Raw genomic sequence first — 19,592 nt, forward strand, 5'->3', positions numbered from 1 at the left:
ATATCACACTAGAGACTGCCCTTCCAAAGATCGTGTGTCATGAGAAATAGAGCTGGGGACCCTCAGAGACGATGTAGCATTGCCCCACGCTATCAAGGTGGGAGCACAGAGGCTCTGAACCCTCAGGGACCTGGCCAGGCTCACACAGCCAGGACAGGGTCCCAGGTCCTCAGCTTCTTGAGCCCTGCCCTTCCCTCTGCTCCACAAGAACAGCTGTATGAAGCTCTTCTCCCTCCAACACACACTCTCTTGGGTGTAGCTGGAGGATAGGAAATAACACTTTATTGTATCAGTTTAAAATCCCATGCCATCCGGTCCTCACGTCATGCCTGTGCAGTGGGCTGGCTCCTGTGCACACCCCGTGCTGGGGGTAGGGGTGGGGTCAGGACCAGCTAGCCTTCTCTTCCCCCTGCTCCAGTCCCCAGCCCACCAGAGTTATGTCAGCAACGCCTGGCGCAGCATCTGCTTCTTCTGGGGTGTGAGGCAGGTGGGGAACTGGATGTCAAAGAAAATGAAGAGGTCCCCCTTCTTGGTGGGGTCCTCTGGCAACGGCATCCCCTCACCTGGCACCTTCTTGAAGTACTTGGGGCTGAGACGGGAAGATGAAAGAAGGGGGCTCAGAGGGCACCCCAGAGCAGCACACCCGCCCCTGCCCAGAAAACCTCAGGCGTGGGGCAGTCAGCAGCTTCTAGAACCAGTGGGAGGGGAGAGGAGACTGGCTTGTTCCAGACAACTGTTCCCTGAAAACCGTTTACACTGAGGCTCTGATGGTGGATTCCAGGAATCCCATTTTACATGGGAAACAGGACAAGCAGCAGACCCTGGGTTGGGGTGGGGGAGTGCTGGGCTGCTGAGCTTCCCATGCAGAGGGCCTTGCTTGGAAAAGGGCTTAGGAGATGCAACTCAGAACTCTAGAACTTCTAGAGGATGAAGGCAACAAGGATTTCCCAACACAGGGGGCCTCTGGCCTCCACAATGGCTTCATGCAAGTTAGAAAAAGGCACTTCATTTGCCAAGTGAATGCGGCCCGCAGCTTAGCCAGAGAGGGGGCTGGATTTCAGTCTCTCTCACCCCTTTGTGCTGGGTACAACCTGAACAACTATACCAGGCCAGCCTGTCCAACACACCCTCTAAGGACCAGGCAGCCCTTCTGCGTATTGGGGCCCAAGCAGATGGACTCACTGGACGATGTCATTGATGGGGATTTTGAGCAGACGGTCATCTAGGGTCTTCACCTCCACGGTGCAGCAGGTCAGAGCCTAGGGGACATTAAGGCCAAAGGTGGGAGTGGGGGAGGCCCCCATGTCCATTCTCTTTAGAAGGCACTTTATGAGACTATTCAGTGCCAGGCCCTACGCACTGGAGACAGAAGGATGTTCAAGGACTAATAGGTGAGTGAGCCGGGCTACCACCTGCCCTCAAGGAGTTCACAGTCTGGGAGATAAGAGTGATGTTGATACATGTTATGACAGAGGGAAGTAAAGGGGTCGGTGGGAGCCAAGGTGGCGGGTCCACTGAACCATTCTGGGCTGGGGCAGGAGGGCTCCATAGTGGTGGTAGCAGCTGATGAGCGCCTTAAAGGGTGAGGAGGAGCCTGCCAGTTAGACAAGGTGGGCAGACAGCACTCCAGGCAGAGGGCCCAGCATAAGCAAGAGAACAAGTGTGTGAAAAAGAATGCACCCAGTGGGCAGGAGCTCTAAGTGGCAGTGGCTGGAGTGCAGGGGATGAGATCAGCAGGGGCCAGACAGCAGAGGGCCTTGAATGCCATGCAAAGATGTTTAGACAGGAGTGTGGCAGGGTCAGATGACTTTGTGGAAAGACCCTGGTGGGGAAGTGCCTGAAGGAGATGAGAAGAAAGGCAGGAAGGCCACTGAGAGGGCTGCTGCATACACCCAGGTGCACAGACCTGGACAGTGGGGCTGAACAGAAGTGGACCAAGTGGAAAGAGATTTGGAGGTGGAATTAACAGGATTTAGTGCGTGACCGCAGGTGGGGTCGGGGAAGGGCGGCAAAGTCTAGGCCGGTGCCCAATTTCTTGCTTGGGTTGTGAGGGCGCAGAGGGGCCACTCACACTCAGGAGTGAAGACGGTCACAAAGGTTTTGTGTGGCACTTATCACGTTCTGAAGGCCTGCGCCACGCACCAGGGGGAGAGGGGAGTGAAGCCTGCTTGCCTCGGGGCCTCCCAGGGGTGGGGGGGCCTCGCTCTGATCTGCCCACCCCTTGTTCCTCCACTTTGCCCACTCACCTTGCCCAAGGGGATGGAGTTCACAAAAATGAGGTTGTCGTTCTCCCTGCGGAAGCGAGGGTGTAGCTTCTCCTTTACAATGAAGATGATATCGGCTGGGATGATGTTGGGACCCTGGGCAGGGTGAGCCAAGGGATGACAAGGCCTAATTGGCTGTGTGACTTTGGCCAAGTTTCTGCCTCTATTGTCCCCATGTCTTCCTCTGAACAATGAGGAGATCAGACCAGGTTTTCTGGAAAGGCCTTTCCAGTCTGGCTTCATAGCCCCTCCTCTGAGAAGCCTACCCCAAAGAATCCTGCTCTACCCCCATCATTGTCCTCTACTGAGCAGCCCAAGGAGATGCACGCAGCTGAAGGGCAGAACACTGTCCTGGGGACAGAGAACTGCCTGCAAGTCTATCCTGCCAAGCTTCATTAAGTTCCAGACCTCTGCTGGGTCTCTTCTGGGCACTGGGGACAGAGGGATCAGACTGGCCACCACCCCCAAGGGCTTCCAGTCTAGTGGAGGAAACAGGCACACAGTGAATCCTCAGGAGGCTCAAGAATGTGATAAAGGGAACACAGAGGCGGGAGCTCAGAGAGGCGCTGACCCAGAGGGGAGGTCAGGGAAGGATGCCCAGAGCATTGGAGCTGGGTCTTGAAGTGGGTTTTTCAAAAGTAGGTGTTTCATAAGTGAGAAAGGGGGCAAGAAGTACAGGCAGAGGAATTCATTTCTCTGGCTCTAAAGACACCATCATCCTGCCTCTTCTCAGGACTTGAGGATTCAGCATGCCTTGGACAATAATTTTACATTTTTATTTAAGTAAGTATTTAATTTAAAATTATTATAAATAAATGGTTTCTGTGTAGCTCCTATAGTTGGGCTTTACTCAGAGAAACACTAAAGAAAATCAGGAAGAACACTGATGTTAGGACTGGATTCTCCTTTCAGCTCCGGTGCTCTTGCCCAGGGAAAGTCCCTTCCCTCTCTAGGCCTCAGTTTCTCACTCTGCAAAATGGGGAGAAACCCTGGGCTACCCAATCCCCGAGGCATTGTGCAAGGCTTTGTCCCTCGGAAGGGACATTAGGGATCAGCTCACCCACGCTGCAGACCGGTCTCCCTTCCAGACCAGGGCTCATAGGGGCAAGAAAAAGCACTGCCTCCTTCCCCCTCAGTCTTTCCACCGAATGAACCCATGTGACTGTCCCTAGGCAGCTTCCCTTCTTCTCACCTGGTCCCCTTCCTTCTCGAAGGTGATACGTGTGCCCTGCCTCCAACCAGGCTTCACGTCAATCGTGAGGATCTTGTCCATGATGGTAGAGAAGTACCCATCCTCATTCAGCACCTGTAGTGAGATGACAGGGGAGGGAGATTTGCTCAGGATTTCCCAGCTGGCCTTTACACACGTGAGGGATGCTCCATGGGATCTGTGCTCAGCTCAGTTCTCTAGCAATGGGGAGAACTTGCCCTGAGCCATCCCCACTCCCACCCTATTCCACTGGAACCAAGAGCTTATGATTCCAGGATCGCAGGGCGTGTCATGGGGTTAGGGCCTGAGGTGCCAAGCAGTCACCATGAGTCGATCAAGGCCACAACTCCAGCCCTAGAAATTATGAGGCCCTGGCTTCTAACAGACACGGTGAACACGCACTCACTTCCTCTCCCACCCCAGAGGCTTTGGCCCTGAGCCTCTAGCAGGTCTCTTAATCCCAAAGGGAGAAAGATCACAGAGAGCAACATATCTCAGCCTCACCCAAAGCTTTCCTCTGTTATGTCATCCATCTATTCTGCAGTCACGTACCCAGATGGGTGCCATCTGTGGAAAGCATGGCTACAGCTGGCATCTCCTCTGTTGGGCAAAGGTGTGAGGTGGCCTTGCTCATGTGCCTAGCACAGGGCTGGACCATGGGACAGGGCCAATGCAGGGTCTGGACCCTGGGGCACTGAGGGTCTTCTTCAACCAGTCCCCTGGGGAACTGTCCCCCAGCCCACCCCCCATGCCCACACAGCTCCTTCTTACTCATGAGGCAGACACCCAGATGAAACCCAGAGGGTATGGTCTGGTAATGCCCAGAGAGCAGAATTCACAGGAGACTCCTCCCACCCACAGCCCTCCCTCTTCCCTCAGGGATGGGGCTGAACTGAGAAGAACGGAAAGAGCTTGTCCCAGTTAGAAGCACACAGAGGGGATTCCTGAACTAGGAAAGAACCAGGCTAATACCCTCAATTGTCCCTTCCAAACTTCAGATTTTAGAATTCTACCATCTCCAAATCTAAGATTCCATGATTCTGTGAGAGACCATACCTGAGGTCTCCAGTTAGGGTCAGGGAGGAGGTAACCAGTAGGGTTGGAGGGGATAGAAGGTGGCTCCCAAGTACTCACCCTTCGGGAGATCTTAATTTTCTTGGTGCAGCCAAAGAATAAGTCCTCCAGGGATAGGTAGAAGTCTCGTTCGATTGGGGGGTCCTGTTTCTTGACCCCTCGGCCCCGGAGTCCCCCAAAATTCAAGTCTACCTCATTTCCTTCTGCATCAAAAAACTCTGCAGGAGGTGGGGAGAGGCGAGGAGTAGGAGAAATTGTGTCCAGAAACTCGGATTCATAGCCAATCCCCCCACCTCTTCAGTCCCCAAGCGTAATACCCAGACTCCCATTCCCACCTCGCAGACTCAGACTGTTCGGCCGGGCCAACGAGCTGCCCTTGTAATAGGGAAGAACCTTTGTATTCTATTACAAGTTAATCACTAAACAGATGTTACCTATAAGCTTAAATTATACGTAATGGCCCATCTCTGGGAACCCTACCTCCCAGGTAATGAGCATTAAGCTAAAATACCCTTGTTTAGCTCACAGAAAACATCCTGACCAGGCTCACCTGTGAATGACTGCAGGGAGGAGGAAATTAACACCTCCCCTCCTGAGTCTGACGGGGAGCTAGGAAATGTGACTTTACCCCCTCCCCTTTTGGTATAAAGGAAGCCTGAATTCTAACTCAGGCAAGATGGTTCTTTGGGACATGAGTCCACATCTTCTTGGTTTGCTGCCTTTTCAAATATAGTCGCTATTCCTTGCCCCCAACAACTCATCTCTCAATTTATTGGCCTGTCCTGCAGCGAGCAGTAGAAGCTTGGACTCAGTAACATCCTCAACTGTCGATCCAAGGATTACCATCTCTTGATGCCCTCTACTACTGCTTTATCCCCCCCTTTGGACTCCCTTCACCCACACTTCCCTACCTCCCTCCCCCAGCCCACCCCTACCTCTGGGGAAGTACTCCTCAACTCAGGCTGCCTCAGAGGAGACAGGAGTGTCCTCTGGTGGCAGTAGCTGGTAGTGCCAGAAATGATGTGCTGTTAGCTTTTGTGGAGGGTCACAGCATGCCAGTCCTCCCTACCCTTCCCCAGGCTCCATTGTCCTCCCTGTTCAGCCCAGCCCAAGACCACTAGAGACCCCAGGCTCAAATTTCTATGAAGTCAGCAGCTGAGATGGGGAGAGACAGGGTTAATCCCTAACAAATTAGAGATGTCACCAACATGTTTCCAAACTCCTCTTTCCTCAACTTCTTCTGGCCCTTCCCAGCTCTACACCCATAACCCCTCTTGCTGCCCCACCTTCCATCCTAGTGCAAAGAGCCCCTGCCCTTGAGGTGCACTGCAATCGTCTGGGCTTCAGTTTCTCAGTCTGTGGGATGGGGTAACATGCTTGACCTGCCTTCCACCATTAGGATCAGATAACAAGATGATGATGAACTAAAACTAGCTCAGAGGGACCTCCCTGGTGGTTCAGTGGCTAAGACTTTGCCTTGCAATGCAGGGAGTGCCAGTTCGATCTCTGGTCAGGGAGCTAAGATCCCACGTGCCTCGCAACCAAAAAGCCAAAACCAAAAAAATAAAAGAGAAGCAATATTGTAACAAATTCAATAAAGACTTTAAAAATGGTCCACATCAAAACAAAATCTTTAAAAAAAATAACTAAAAACAAAACTTGCTGAGAGCTTACTACGTGTCAGGTGCTGTTCTCAACTCTGCGATATTATCTTATTGGCCCAGAGAGGTCAAACAAAATGCTCACAGTGCCACAGCTAGTGGTATTAGAGTTGGGATGTGAACCCAGGAGGATTTGACTACAGAACCTGTGCCCTTAACCACTAAGCTTAATGAAGCCCTTTGTAAACTGCAGGCGTCACTATCATAATTAAGATTTCCTGTACTCTGCCCCTCCTGGTTAGTGTCACAGAAAGAACTTTGCAGGCTAGAATGACCTTAGGCTAGGGAGGGCAAGGTGGTGTCATCTTAAGGTGCGCCTTAAGATGTGATGAGTCATAACACAGATGTAGAGAACAAACGTATGGACACCAAGGGGGGAAAGTGGTGGGTGGTGGTGGTGTGATGAATTGGGAGATTGGGATTGACATATATACACTAATATGTATAAAACAGATAACTAATAAGAACCTGCTGTATAAAAAATAAAATAAAATTCAAAAAGAAAAAGATGTGATGGGTCATCAAGAGGCCTGTGAATTACCGGGTCCCCTCTTGCATGGTTGAATTCATTTGTTCTCCCAGCGCCTATGGTGTGCCAGGTCTCAGACACTCCAAAAGCCAGGTCACAGGAAGCCAAGCCCCTCAATTCTGCAGGGAGATGGGACACAAGAATCCCTAGGGTGAAGCACTACAGCAGTATAACTCCTGGGAACTGCCTGAGGGACCCCCATACCATGAATTTGACCTTCCCTAATGAGCAATACCCCTGTAAGCTCTGGTTTCGCTCCCCTGAACAGCTTCTTCTCCATGCACCTGTCCCTGGGAGAGATAGGCCCATTGTATGGCATTTTTCTGACTCCAAAGCCCATTTTCATAAAGATCATCTCATTTGATTATGACCTGTGAGGAACTAGCTGTTTAACAATGAGGAAGCTGAGGTTTCAGAGAGGTGAAGAGATTTGTCCAGGATCACACGGCTCATAAGCAGTGGTGCATGGATTTGAAACAGGCCCTCTGACTCCAAGTCCCTTGCTTTTCCAGTTTCACCTGGAGTTTATAAACTCAGCTTCCTCTGGCAGACAGGTGAAGGCAATGCACAGTAGGAGGGGCCTCTGAGCAGGCTGTAGCCCACTTAACATATCAATGTGGAGAAGAGGAAGAGGTAAGCTTTGAAATGCAGACAAGCTGTAGTATAGCCGGGGAGAAGGGGCTGGGGCAGCCAGGCAATGAAAATCTAGACTCTGTGAGTTGCTTAACTGGAGCCAGGAAGGAAGACAGGTCTGAAGGTGAACTGTCCTTGCATGATGATTCGGAGCCTTGGAAATCAACTCTTTGTCAGTTTGCCTCAAACCTGGGATCATTCACACATCCATCCCTGTATTCATCTCACTAACACACACTTGTACGTTGAAATCTTATGCAGCCATTAAAATGAATAAAGTAGATCTGTTTATAACATAATGTATAATAAGATAATCTCCAAGATATAAGTGAAAAAAAATCAGTGTATATAATGTGGTCCCATTTCCTTCACAAAATAAAAGCCTATGTAAAAATAAATCTAAGCTCATAAATCCATAGAATATTTCTAGAAGGATACAAACACTGTTAACAGTGAGTGGCTGCTCCTGGGGAAGGAATGGAGGACTGGAATTTCTTTTACAATAATTTTTTTTTTTACCATGGACTATATATATTTCTTAAAGTAAACAAAACTACTCAGAGAAAAGCATCTTCTATAGCTATGTCCTTCCCAGTAAGGCAAAGGGGCAGGCAGGACCTCTTACCATTAAAGGGGTTATCTCCCCCGAAGAACTCATGGAAAACCTTTTCCGGGTTGCCGTGGAAGACGTAACCAGTTGTCCACGGGGCCTGCGATCCAAACTCCACAGGAATTCCGCCCTTCAGGCCTTCCTCTCCGAACTTGTCATAGATGCCTCTTTTCACAGCTGTGGATATGTGTCACCTTGAGGAGGGATCCAGCATAGGGGCTAAGAGAGCTGGAGGGCTGGGAAGCAGAAGGATATGGGGCAGAGAGGAAGAAGCGGGGCGAAAAGAGCCTTATTTCTAAGGTGCCTGCTGTCTGGCCGACTCTAGAAGTTAGGGATTTCATTTCATCTTGGGTGGACCTAGGTATGATCCCATAGCCCAGAGGAGAGATGACAAAGACTGAAACTTGCTGGGGGAGGGGTGGGGATTGGAGAAGACAGTGAGAGACTGAGGGTCGGGCTATCATCCTGGGGTTTGGCTTAACTCAGTCATCACAGCTACTGTCTTTTGTGGGGTAAATAGAATCCTAGAGCCTTGAGATTGTAGGATGTAAGAATTCTAGAGCTTCCAAATTCTAGAGCTTTGAAATCTTAGAGTCCGAAGTCCTGAAAACTTGGGGCTGGAGAAACATCAGTGATCTTCTGGCCATTCTTCTGCACAGTACCCATGATCACAGTCTCCAGGGCAAGCCCTTAGGGAACCCATGTGGGCACTGCTTCGGGCAGGGGCGGGGGATCTCTTTCCCTAGGCTTCAGTTTTCCATAGGAGAGAGATTTCCTAATCACAGACCCCTCTCTGTCCCTTTGTGCATATGCTGTCCTTGAGGAGATGGAGATTTAGCTTCTTGGTAACCAGGGAATAACCGGGCGTGTCTGCCTCAGCCTTAGCCTTCTTTCCTGGGCAGCAAGCATCTCACTCTGCAGTCCTGCAGGGGATGGGTGGGGCATGGGGCATGTGGGGCGGGGAGCGGGGGAGGCCCTGCCCCAGGTCCTGCACTGCTGAGACTAGCGGAGCATGTCAGCCTAATCTGGGGGCTCTCCACATCACGTCCTCCACCTTAGCTTGTGTCTACTGAGAAAGGCAGTTCATTATGTTTCCTTTCTCAATTTGTTTAGATTCTGGGCAGGGAAGAGGAATGCTTACTCTCTGCTGGGCCCCCTCAGAAAGCCCAACGCTCAGAGACGTGAGGATGATGTTAACAGAGACACGGGACAGAGAAGCCACCCTCCATGCTCAGTCCCAATCACTCACGGTCACTCAGCACATCGTAGGCCTCCGCTATTTGCCTGAATGCCTCCGCTGCGGATGGCTCAGTGGACCTCAACGGGTGGTTCTTAAGGGCAAGTTTCCGGTACCTAGAGCGAGGAGGGTTAATATCCTGAGGCACAGACCAAGGTTCAGAGCTGGCTCTGCTGTCTGCTGCCTGGTGGTCTCTCGGAGCTTTGATGTTCCAGCTATAAATCAGGGCTGTGGTGGCCAGGGAGGCGCAACACTCAGACCCCCTGGAAGAGAACCCAGTGTCGGGAGCATGGTTGACTGACAGTCCCAGGAGCTGCCCCACTGGCCGTTTGTGCTGAGGCTGTACTGGCCCCAAGCGGCTTCCAACCTATGCCTATGCTTGTTGGGGTATCAGTGCTGGGCCAGCCCTACAGTACCCAGGCCTCCTCCAATGCCCAACCTCTGCTTGAGGCCTCCCCATCAGCCTGGCTGAGATTTTCTCTGGATGATGCCAGAGCCCTCCCTACCCAACCCTTCCTTCCCTCTTGCCTTTCACAAGCATCAGACCTGCACTATGGTGTGAAGGCTCCCCGGCATATTCCTAGTCCCGCTTCATCCTCACAGTTGTTTCCCTCAAACACTTCTTGCACATCTAATTCTGTCTTGGTGTCTGAACTGACACACAGGCTTCTTGGGAAGATTAGATAAAATAAGGTGTCAGTGGGCCTGCTACAGAGAGGCACTCAGCACAGATCAGGTCGTCTCGCTGTCTGCCCCTCTGTGCTCATTCTTTCCCCTATTCCTTCTTTATTTATTTATTTGTTTGTTTATTTATTTGCCTGTGTCAGGCAGGTCTTAGTTGTGGCATGTGGGATCTTCGCTGCGGCATGCAGGATCTTTTGTTGCAGCGCTCAGGCTTCTCTCTAGTTGTGGCGTGCAGGTTCCAGAGTGCGTGGGCTCAGCAGTTGCAGCACGTGGGCTTAATTGCCTCGCAGCATGTGGGATCTTAGTTCCCCGACCAGGGATCAAACCCGCGTCCCCTGCACTGGAAGGTGGATTCTTAACCACTGGACCACCAGGGGAGTCCCTCTTTCCCCCATTTATGTGTCTGCCCAATCCCACCACACAGTGATGCCACACCTGCAGCATCTGGGGATCTGTATCATTACATCTCAGGAGGAAAGACGTGGCACAAGCTGGAGATTTGTGGAGAGTTTAATAATGGACCACACACCAAGGTGTGAGAGGTGGGGCAGGAAACCACAAGGGACAGCACAGTCCCTTGAGGCTACGAGTCCTGAGGTGTCCTGACCACCCATGAGCCTGTAGCAGTGAGGGGAGGGAGAGGTTACTGAAATCCCACAGGAGAGAGTGTGTGGACAGGGCCTTGGTAAAAGCTGTGATCTTTGATTCAGGGCCATAGCCAACCTGAAGAGATCCCATAAGAAGGGAGCTGGGAATAAATACCCCTGCCCCACTCTCCTCCCTCCCAATCTCCTGCCTTGTGCTCCTTTGGCAGGATGCATCTGGAAGCCTGAGGGCCAGGAGGTCTGCTGATGCAGTTCACATGGGCCAGTCTCCCAGAGCAGAGAGCAGGGTGCAGAAAGGTGGGGCGGGGGTCTGCAGGAGCAAAAGGAGGGCATCCGCACAGCCTCCTCAGTCACTCAGTACACATGTGGTCCCACACACGGTCCGCCCTGCTCACACCTTCCATGCCAGTGACCCCAGAGCTCTGCCGTGCTTCTTACTCCACTCCACACACACTCCGTGGACAAGCTTAGCTGGCCGACGGCTTTGAGCACCAGCTACACGCTGATGATTCCCAAATCTCTATCTCAAACCAGTTCGCTCCCTTGGCTCCAGACCTCTGTACCTAGCTGCCTACTCGGTACCTCCTCTCCAGTGTCTCACGGGCCCCACAACCTCAATGAGCCCAAACGTGCACACATTTTCATTCCCTAAACTTTTCCCCATTTGTCCAGACCCTGAAGCGGAAAAGCTGAGTATCTTCCACTCCAAGTTCTCCTTCGTCCTCTCCACCCCCATCCCATCAGTCACCGAGGCACATCAGCTTTTCCTTCTAAATAATGTTTTCTTGCTGCTGCTTCATCCCTACAACCATTGCAGAACCGTGTCTTCCTGTTTCCAGTTTCCCCCTCTCCAGCCTATTCTGTGTGCTGCCACCACTTTGATCTCTCTCTCTCTTTTGTTAATTTGATGTTTTTAAAATGCTCCCTGACCAAGTCACTCTCCTGCCTGAACCCTTTACTGGTTCCCCCTTTGTCTTCAGCATAAAATTCAAATGTCTCTGAGATTCAACTTCCGCTTCTCTCTCTGCCCTTCTCACTCACAGCTCTCCCTCCCTGCTCCCACGACCTCTCCTGTCCTCTCCAGGCTCCAAGCTCCACACTCTGCACTGCTCATGGCTTTGACATTCTCCTCCCTTTACCTGGAATGCTCACCCCTCTCCAGCTCCTTTCATCTCCTCCTGGCAAATATTTATTCATCTTTCCACATTCAACTCAGGGGTCAACTCCTCCAGGATGTCTTCCCTGACTAGCTTCCAGTCTAGATTAGATACTCTTTCCCACATCCCCAAGTGCCTTTGATCCTCATACTTAGCACGTGGTGCTTCAGTTGTTCGACGGATCTGTCTCTCCCACCAGCCTGTGAGTGAGACCCTCCAGTTGCCATGTCCAGTTCTCTGTGTCCTCAGTGCCTAGCACCAAGTGCAGTGAGTAAATGTTGTGAAATCACTGTCCCACAAGGCAGCCCATTTCACTATGGGGCCAGTCTGACTCTTAGGCAAAGCTTTCTCTTACTGAGCTGGGTCTGCTGTCCTGCGACTCTGCCTCCATCCACGAGGGTCCTGGTCCTGGCTCTGCCCTGGGGGGCCTTACAGACAGAATCTGTTCTGTCTACCTTGACAGACTTGAAGGCAATTTTCACACCCTCCCTGAGACTTCTAAACCAGCCCTTCTCAATTACAAAGGTTGTAGTCAGGTGTGAGAATTGCAGGAAAACTCTAACAGTGAGTAAAAGTAAGGAGGTTTGAGAAGAGTTCAGTTTTCCATATAAACTTGAGTGGTTTTAAGCTCTGCAGTAACATCACTCTCATTCACCTGCTTTCCTGAGTGGGAGAGAAAGGGGCGAAGTCACAGCCCAGATGCGGCAGCCTCGGATGAATGAGTGAGAAGTTAATAGCTGGGCGATTATGAATCATCGTGGTGCTTGTCTTCATTATATAAGTTTAGCCTTTTTGTGGGGGAGGGGTCAAAATCTAGGTGCTCCCATGGAAGAGTGTGTCAAACATGTGACTCATGCCTTAAGAGTTGTTTCAGGGGGACTTCCCTGGTGGTGCAGTGGTTAAGAATCCGCCCGCCAACGCAGGGGACATGGGTTTGAGCCCTGGTCCAGGAAGATTCCACATGCCGTGGAGCAACTAAGCCCGTGCGCCACAACTACTGAGCCTGCGCTCTAGAGCCCAGGAGCCAAACTAGTGAGTCTGCATGCCACAACTACTGAAGTCCACGTGCCTAGAGCCCGTGCTCTGCAACAAGAGAAGCCACCGCAATGAGAAGCCCGCGCACCGCAATGAAGAGTAGCCCCCGCTCGCCACAGCTAGAGAAAACCCACGTTCAGCAATGAAGACCCAACACAGCCAAAAATAAATAAATAAATAAATAAATAAATTTTTAAAAAAAGAGTTGTTTCAGGGGAGAAAGGTTAAGGACTGTTGTTTGGAACATATATCGTTCTTTTAATCACTCTTTATAAGACATGGTTTCAGACGCAAATGATTGCTGGGCATCTTCATGCTCATTATCTCATATAATTCTATTTCAATACCACAACAATTCTTATTTTTCATTTTATTTTTTTTAAGAGATGGGAAAACTGAGGCTCAGAAAGGTTAAGCAATTTTCCCAGGTCACACAGCTAGCAGATAGGAGAACCTAGGTTCAGACCTGGCTCTTTCCAGTGCTTAAGTTGGGCTTATCTTTCTGCATTCCAACTGCCCTCCCTCCTTGTGACCTTTCCCTAGAGAGGTCTCACTGGCCAATGAAATGCTATGAACAGTGGGTGACATCACACACTGTCCCGAATTGTTCTCTAATTGATTAACGAGTTTGTGTCTTGTTTCGCCAGCCACACTGTAGACTCTCTCCACTTACCCCACTGAGATCCCCTATGGGACTTGGCCCGTGGTAGGCAATTAGAGCAGGCAAGGTGTCTGAATACTGGCTCTGCCGGTTACTAGGCACATAGCCTTGGGATAATAATGGTACCTACCTCTCAGGGCTGTTGTGAGGATTAAGTGAAATAATGATGGAAGGTTCTCAGAACAGCATCTGCACAATTCAATAAGTGTAGCTATTATCATACAACCTTAATTAATTAAATTGTCCTAGATTCCTCCCTTTTTTCTTTACCCTACAATGATCCAATTTATAGCTAAGTCCGTTCTCTCTTCTCTCTCCAGCCCACTGCCCTGCTTCAAGCTTCGTCTTTTGCCTTGATTATCATGACAGCTCCTGAAGGGGTCTCTCTCCTTCCAAGATAGCTTCCACATGCCCTGTATGCCCCTTTTTGTAACATTCATCAAGCTTGCTGTGACTTATTCAACATCTGTATCCACCGACAAAGTTAAGCTGCACATGTCTGATTCACGATATCTGTAGCTGCTGAGACTGCACCGAACCCATATAAGTAGGCGCTCAGTAAATATTCGTCAAAAAATATTTTTTCAGAAAAATGTGCTGATTCCTGTCTTAGACACACCACAAAGTCCCCAAGATTTGATGGAACTATTCAGAGATGTAATTTATTCAATGCCAAAACCCCACGTGGACAGCCAGAATAAAATATGTAATACATCCATCTGGTCAGGTCACTCTCCTGTTCACAATACTTTGGGTCTCCATATTATTAAGCAAAAGTCTCCTTTGTTCCCATTTTATTGCTAGGAAAACCAGGGTACCCAGGAGAGCAGACAGGGCATAGAGAGTAAGGGATGATGGATTGGGAACCCTGACCCAGCCCAAAGCCAGGAAGTCGGTGTGCAAGAAGCAAGAAAAGGAACAAGGTCTACCTTGCCTGCCCTAAGCTGTGCTGGAAAGCTGTTTGGAAGAGATGAGGGTGGGCCTGTCCCAGCACAACCCAAAAGCCTCGCTCCTGCCCCCACTCACGCATTCTTGATCTGGGCATCTTCTGAATTGCGAGTGATCTGGAGCACAGAGTAATAATCCTGGCCCATGGCTGGCTGGATAGCCCTGACTCCAGCGGCTCTGTTAGTCTGCATTCCGTGGTTGCTCCTGACAACCGCACAGGGGCACTCTGGGAGTTGTAATCCTTCCTGCCTAAACAAACCGCCTTCTCAGCTGTGCCGTAGAAGAGGGATTGAGAAAACCGGGACTGATTCTGTGAGCCTAAGGATCACTCAACTCAGAAAACAGAGTTTTTCGTATGGACACCAAGGGGGGAAAGTGGCGGGGTGGTGGTGGTGGGATGAATTGGGAGATGGGGATTGACATACACACACTAATATGCATAAAATAGATAATAAGAACCTGCTGTATAAAAAAATAAAATAAAATTCAGAAAAAATAAGTAAAATTTAAAAAAGAAAACAGTTTTTAAGGAGAGTAGCAATTGGTTTTAATTAAGTTTTCAGACAAATAGATTTGACTATTTTTAAAAAATAAAACTTTATTTTAGAATGCTTTTAGATTTTCAGAAAAGGTGTGAAGATAGTAGAGCTCTCATATGCCCCACACCAGGTTTCCCCTGTCATTAACACGTTACATGAGTATGGTACGTTTATCACAAATAATAACCAATATCGGTACCTCATTTATAACATAACTCCATCCTTTATTCAGATTTCCTAGTTTTTACCCTAATGCCTTTTGTTTGTTTTGTTTTTTTAAATAATTTACTTATTTTTGGCTGTGTTGGGTCTTTGCTGCTGCACGTGGGCTTTCTCTAGTTGTAGCGAGCAAGGGGGAACTACCCTTCGCTGCCGTGCGCGGGCTTCTCATTGAGGTGGCTTCTCTTGCTGTGCAGCATGGGTTCTAGGTGTGCGGGCTTCAGGTGTTATGGCACGCAGGCCTCAGTAGTAGTGGCGCATGGGCTTAGATGCTCTGCGGCATGTGGGATCTTCCCGGACCAGGGCTCGAACCCGTGTCCCTTGCAAGCTCGTGCCCCCTGCATTGGCAGGCAGATTCTTAACCACCACGCCACCAGGGAAGCCCCTAATGCCGTTTTTTGTTTTGTGTTGTTTTGTTTTTTCCTCTTCCAGGATCTGATCCAGGATATCACATTAAACTTAGTTGTGGAGATTTCCCTGGCCGTCCAGTGGTTAAGACTCCACACTCCCAAAGCAGAGGGTGTGGGTTCGATCCCTGGTCAGGGAACTAAGACCCCACATGCCGCATGGCGCAGCCAAAAAAATAAATAAATATAAATAAACTTAGTTGTCATGTCTCCTGAGGCTCCTCTTGGCTACAGCTGTTTCTCAAACTTTCCATGTTTTTGATGACTTTGACAGTTTAAGGAGTACTGGTCAGGTATTTTGTAGACTGTCTCTCAGTTGGGATTTGTTTGATGTTTTTCTTATGATTTAGACTGGGGTTGGGGTGCTTTGGAAGGAAGACCACAGAGGTAAAGTGTCATCCTCATGCCATCAGGTCAAAGGTACCATCACCATGACTTATCACTGTCAAAGCTGACCTTGCTCACCTGCTGAGGTAGTGTTTGTCAGATTTCTCCCCTGTAAAGTTACTTTAATTTCCCCATTTCTGGATTGTACTCTTTCGAAGGAAGTCATTTCACAGTCCACCCTTAAAGAGTGGGGAGTTCCACTCCACCTCCTTGAGGGCAGCAGCGTGGTTTTCCACTCACATCCTGCACCCAGTCACCAAGCTCAGACCATTTTACCTCCTAGACATCTCTCAAGCTCCTCCTCTGCTCATCCTCCTCCTAGCCATGGCCTTGCTTGGGCTTTCATCTTTCAGCAAGGTCACCACGACTTCCTCACTGTCCTGCCACCTTGTCTCTACTCTGCCGAGACCTCACTCCACTTCTAATAAGGGCAGGGCAGGCGCGACCAATAGCAGTCCCGCTCGACCATTGGTAGGCATCGCAGTGGGCCCCCACTCTCCGCTTCCTCTGTGTGAAAGGAGCCCAAATTTGTACTGAGGAAGATGGTTTTTTGAGACACTAGTCTGCCATCTTCTCGGTCTGCTGGCTTTCCAATTAAAGTCGTTATTCCTGCCCCAACAACTGGTCTCCCCATTTATTGGCCTGTCGTGTGGTGAGCAGAGCGAGCTTGGGCTCCATAACACTGCCCAGAGTTAATGCAAGCCGTTTATCCTGGCACACAGGTGCTCAGTGATCTGCTCCCTCCTGTCTGCTCTCACTTCTCACACTTCACCCGCTCGTCAGAATTCACTACAGCACTTGCAGATGCCCAGCTAACCATTCTCTCCCATTCACCTATGCTGCCACCTCTATCCAGACCCTTCCCACCAAACCCACCACCAACCCTTGCTTGGCCCAGCTAACTCCTACTCATTCTTTTTTTCCTTATGGAATAGTTTACATGCAAGAAGGACTGCTGCTCCTGCGTGCCCCTCCCTACCTGTTTATTATTCTCTTGCGTTTCTTTATCATTTTACTACTATGCATGTATCTGATGGTGTACTGCTAAATGTTTAACAGGCTCACCAGAAGGAAAAAAATAGCTCTGATTTGTAGCATTTGCCAATTTCTCCCAAGTTGGCACAGCCAGCTCCACATACCACTGCATGTATCCAAAACAACATATTTACCTTTTCATATTTTTAAACTTTATATAAATGGTATCATTTATGCAAACGGTATGTGTTTGTGCATGTGTGTGTGTGGGTGTGTGGGTGTGACTTGTCTTCACAGGGGTTGTATCGCATTCTCTGCTGATCCTGAACATTTGGGCACGTGTGTCAACTCCGCAAGGTAATATCAGACAGTTTTCTGATGTGGTGACTCTAATTTACAATGGCAAAATAGCGGTGTGTGAGAGTTCCTTTTTGATCCACATTCTCACCAATTCTTGTTGTCAAATTTTCAAATGGTTGCCAATATAGGTGTGAAATAGCATCCCACTGTGGATTTTAATTTGCATTTCTTGGTGGAGGTCTTTTCATTTTTATTTGCAATTATTTTTCCTCATTGTGAAATGCCTATTTACATCTTTTGTCCATTTTTCTATTGGGCTATTCTTTTTTTACAAATTGATTTGTGACTATGTTTCTTTGTTGATAATATAAAATACAAACCCCTTCCATCTTGGAGCTTGTCTTTTTACCATTTTTTTAAATGGGGTCAAATTTATCAATCTGTTCCTTTTTGGTTATCTTTTTGTGTCTAGTTTAAGAAATATTCCCTACACAAGGTCATAAAGATCTTCACCTACATATTCTTCCAAAAGTCCATTTTACTTTAAAACCTTTAATCCACCTAGAACTTATTTTTCTGTTTACGGTGCCAGGTAGGTATTGTTTTTTCTTTTAGACATCCCACTATCCCAGAACCATTTATTCAACAGTCCATTGTTTCTCCAAAATCTGTATGACTGCTGTGTTATATACAAATGTTACATATATGCATGGGTTTGTATCTGGATTATTGTTCCACTGGTCGATCCCTGGGCCAGCGCCACACTACAGCCCTTCCTCTCCTCCTCCTTCTTCCTCAGGAGTATCTTCTCTAAGTACTTAGCTTCTTACTTCTCTCAAATGGAAACGTATTCTTAAGAAAGGATCAGATATCAGTCATACAGGGAAAAGAGGGGTGCTACATTTTAAACCTCATCTCTAACTGTGGATGGAAAATCTTGATAGTTCCCTGATGGCACTTCAGATACTAATGACTGAGATATTTAAGAACTTCCCTGGGTCCTCTGAAGCCACACTATCACAGAGGAGGGCCTGCCTTAAAGTAGATCTTTCATATTACTTGAGGCAAAAGATCTATTTTAGGTATATTTAGGTATATCTGGAAGTGGTAAAACACACTTTTGGAGTTGGGCCAAAGGACAGAGAAATCAATTAAAAAGCTAAGAAGTAAAGTGTAGGTTTTGGGTGAGTTGACTGGTCAAAGTGACCCTACCTTTTATTTTTTTATACATCAGGTTATTAGTTATCCATTTTATACACATCAGTGTATGCATGTCAATCCCAGTCTCCCAATTCATCACACCAACACCAACACCGCCCCGCCACTTTCCCCCCTTGGTGTCCATACGTTTGTTCTCTACATCTGTGTCCCTATTTCTGCCCTGCAAACTGGTTCACCATTTTTCTAGATTACACATATATGCAATATTTGTTTTTCTCTTTCTGACTTACTTCACTCTGTATGACAGTCTCTAGATCCATCCACGTCTCTACAAATGACCCAATTTCGTTCCTTTTTATGGCTGAGTAATATTCCATTGTATATATGTACCACATCTTCTTTATCCATTCCAGAGTGACCATATCTTGATGTTGCTGTATTCACATGCCATTTGTGCAACCTGAAGCAAGTTTACTTAATGGCCCCAAGTCTAAGTTTCCTTGAATAAATGGGATTAACATGAACTCCACCACAGGGTTGGTGTGAAAATATTAAATAAAACTATACAAAAGCACACATCACATAGAAGATGCTCCCTCAGCATTGAGGCAGTAGACTCAGAGCCAAAGCCTATCTGTTAGCTACTAGTTTTATGATCTTAAAACAGTTATTTCTTAGCTACAATTGCCTAGTTATAAAGTGAAAATATGGAATTACTCTTTATATTTTTTTGCATTTCTGAGCTTTCTTATGTATTTAATTTGCATTTTTATTTAATTACTTAAATTGAATATTTTTTCTTGTGTATTGGCCATTTGTTTTACTCTCTTTTTTTTTTTTTTGCCACACAGCTTGCAGGATCTTACTTCCCCAACCGGGGATCGAACCCGGGCCCCCCGCAGTAAAAGTGCCAAATCCTAACCACTGGACTGCCAGAGAATTACCTGTTTTACTCTTATTGCCAGAAAAAAGTGTTGTTAAAAATTAAACTCAGAGGGTTGGGGGAAGGCCTTGCTTAGTCTGGGACTGGCTGAGGTGAATGGAGAGGAAGGAGGCGACTCTATCTGAGGGACACCAGGTGTGCAAAGGCCATAGTAAAAGGGGAGGAGATGGCCTGTGTGGCCTGTGTGGCTGGAAGATTGGTTACTCACAGAGGTATTGAGCAAATAAGTGAATATACTAAGAATTATGAGAGTGAAGCTTCTCATTGTTGGAGAAAGGAGGTAAATATGTAAAAGGTGGAGCTGGATTGGAATTGGTGACATCAGTGTGAATGCATGATTTTTAATATATATA

At 48.3% G+C, this 19,592-nt stretch overlaps 1 protein-coding gene across 1 annotated transcript; it reads right to left on the bottom strand.

Moving 5' to 3' along the window:
- Positions 1-315: 315 nt before the first annotated feature.
- Positions 316-14,523, bottom strand: DNAJB13 (DnaJ heat shock protein family (Hsp40) member B13). Its single transcript, XM_060018295.1, has 8 exons — positions 14,387-14,523; positions 9,231-9,334; positions 7,997-8,158; positions 4,609-4,766; positions 3,457-3,570; positions 2,247-2,360; positions 1,183-1,259; positions 316-589 (listed from the first exon to the last, which is right to left on the bottom strand). The coding sequence occupies exons 1-8, from the start codon at positions 14,497-14,499 to the stop codon at positions 436-438; spliced, it is 996 nt and encodes a 331-aa protein (XP_059874278.1). The 5' UTR covers positions 14,500-14,523; the 3' UTR covers positions 316-435.
- Between the last annotated feature and the right edge of the window lie 5,069 nt (positions 14,524-19,592).

The sequence above is a fragment of the Delphinus delphis genome, chromosome 8 (assembly GCF_949987515.2).
Source record: "Delphinus delphis chromosome 8, mDelDel1.2, whole genome shotgun sequence".
NCBI classification, from domain to species: domain Eukaryota; kingdom Metazoa; phylum Chordata; class Mammalia; order Artiodactyla; family Delphinidae; genus Delphinus; species Delphinus delphis.

Bases quoted from the DNA above. Each gene is read 5' to 3' on its own strand.
- DNAJB13 (XM_060018295.1), bottom strand. From the start codon at position 14,499: ATGCAGACTAACAGAGCCGCTGGAGTCAGGGCTATCCAGCCAGCCATG. The intron at 8,159-9,230 runs GTGAGTGATTGG...ACATATCCACAG, and splicing joins CTACGATGTGCTGAGTGACC to CTGTGAAAAGAGGCATCTAT. The intron at 3,571-4,608 runs GTGAGTACTTGG...ATCTCACTACAG, and splicing joins AAATTAAGATCTCCCGAAGG to GTGCTGAATGAGGATGGGTA.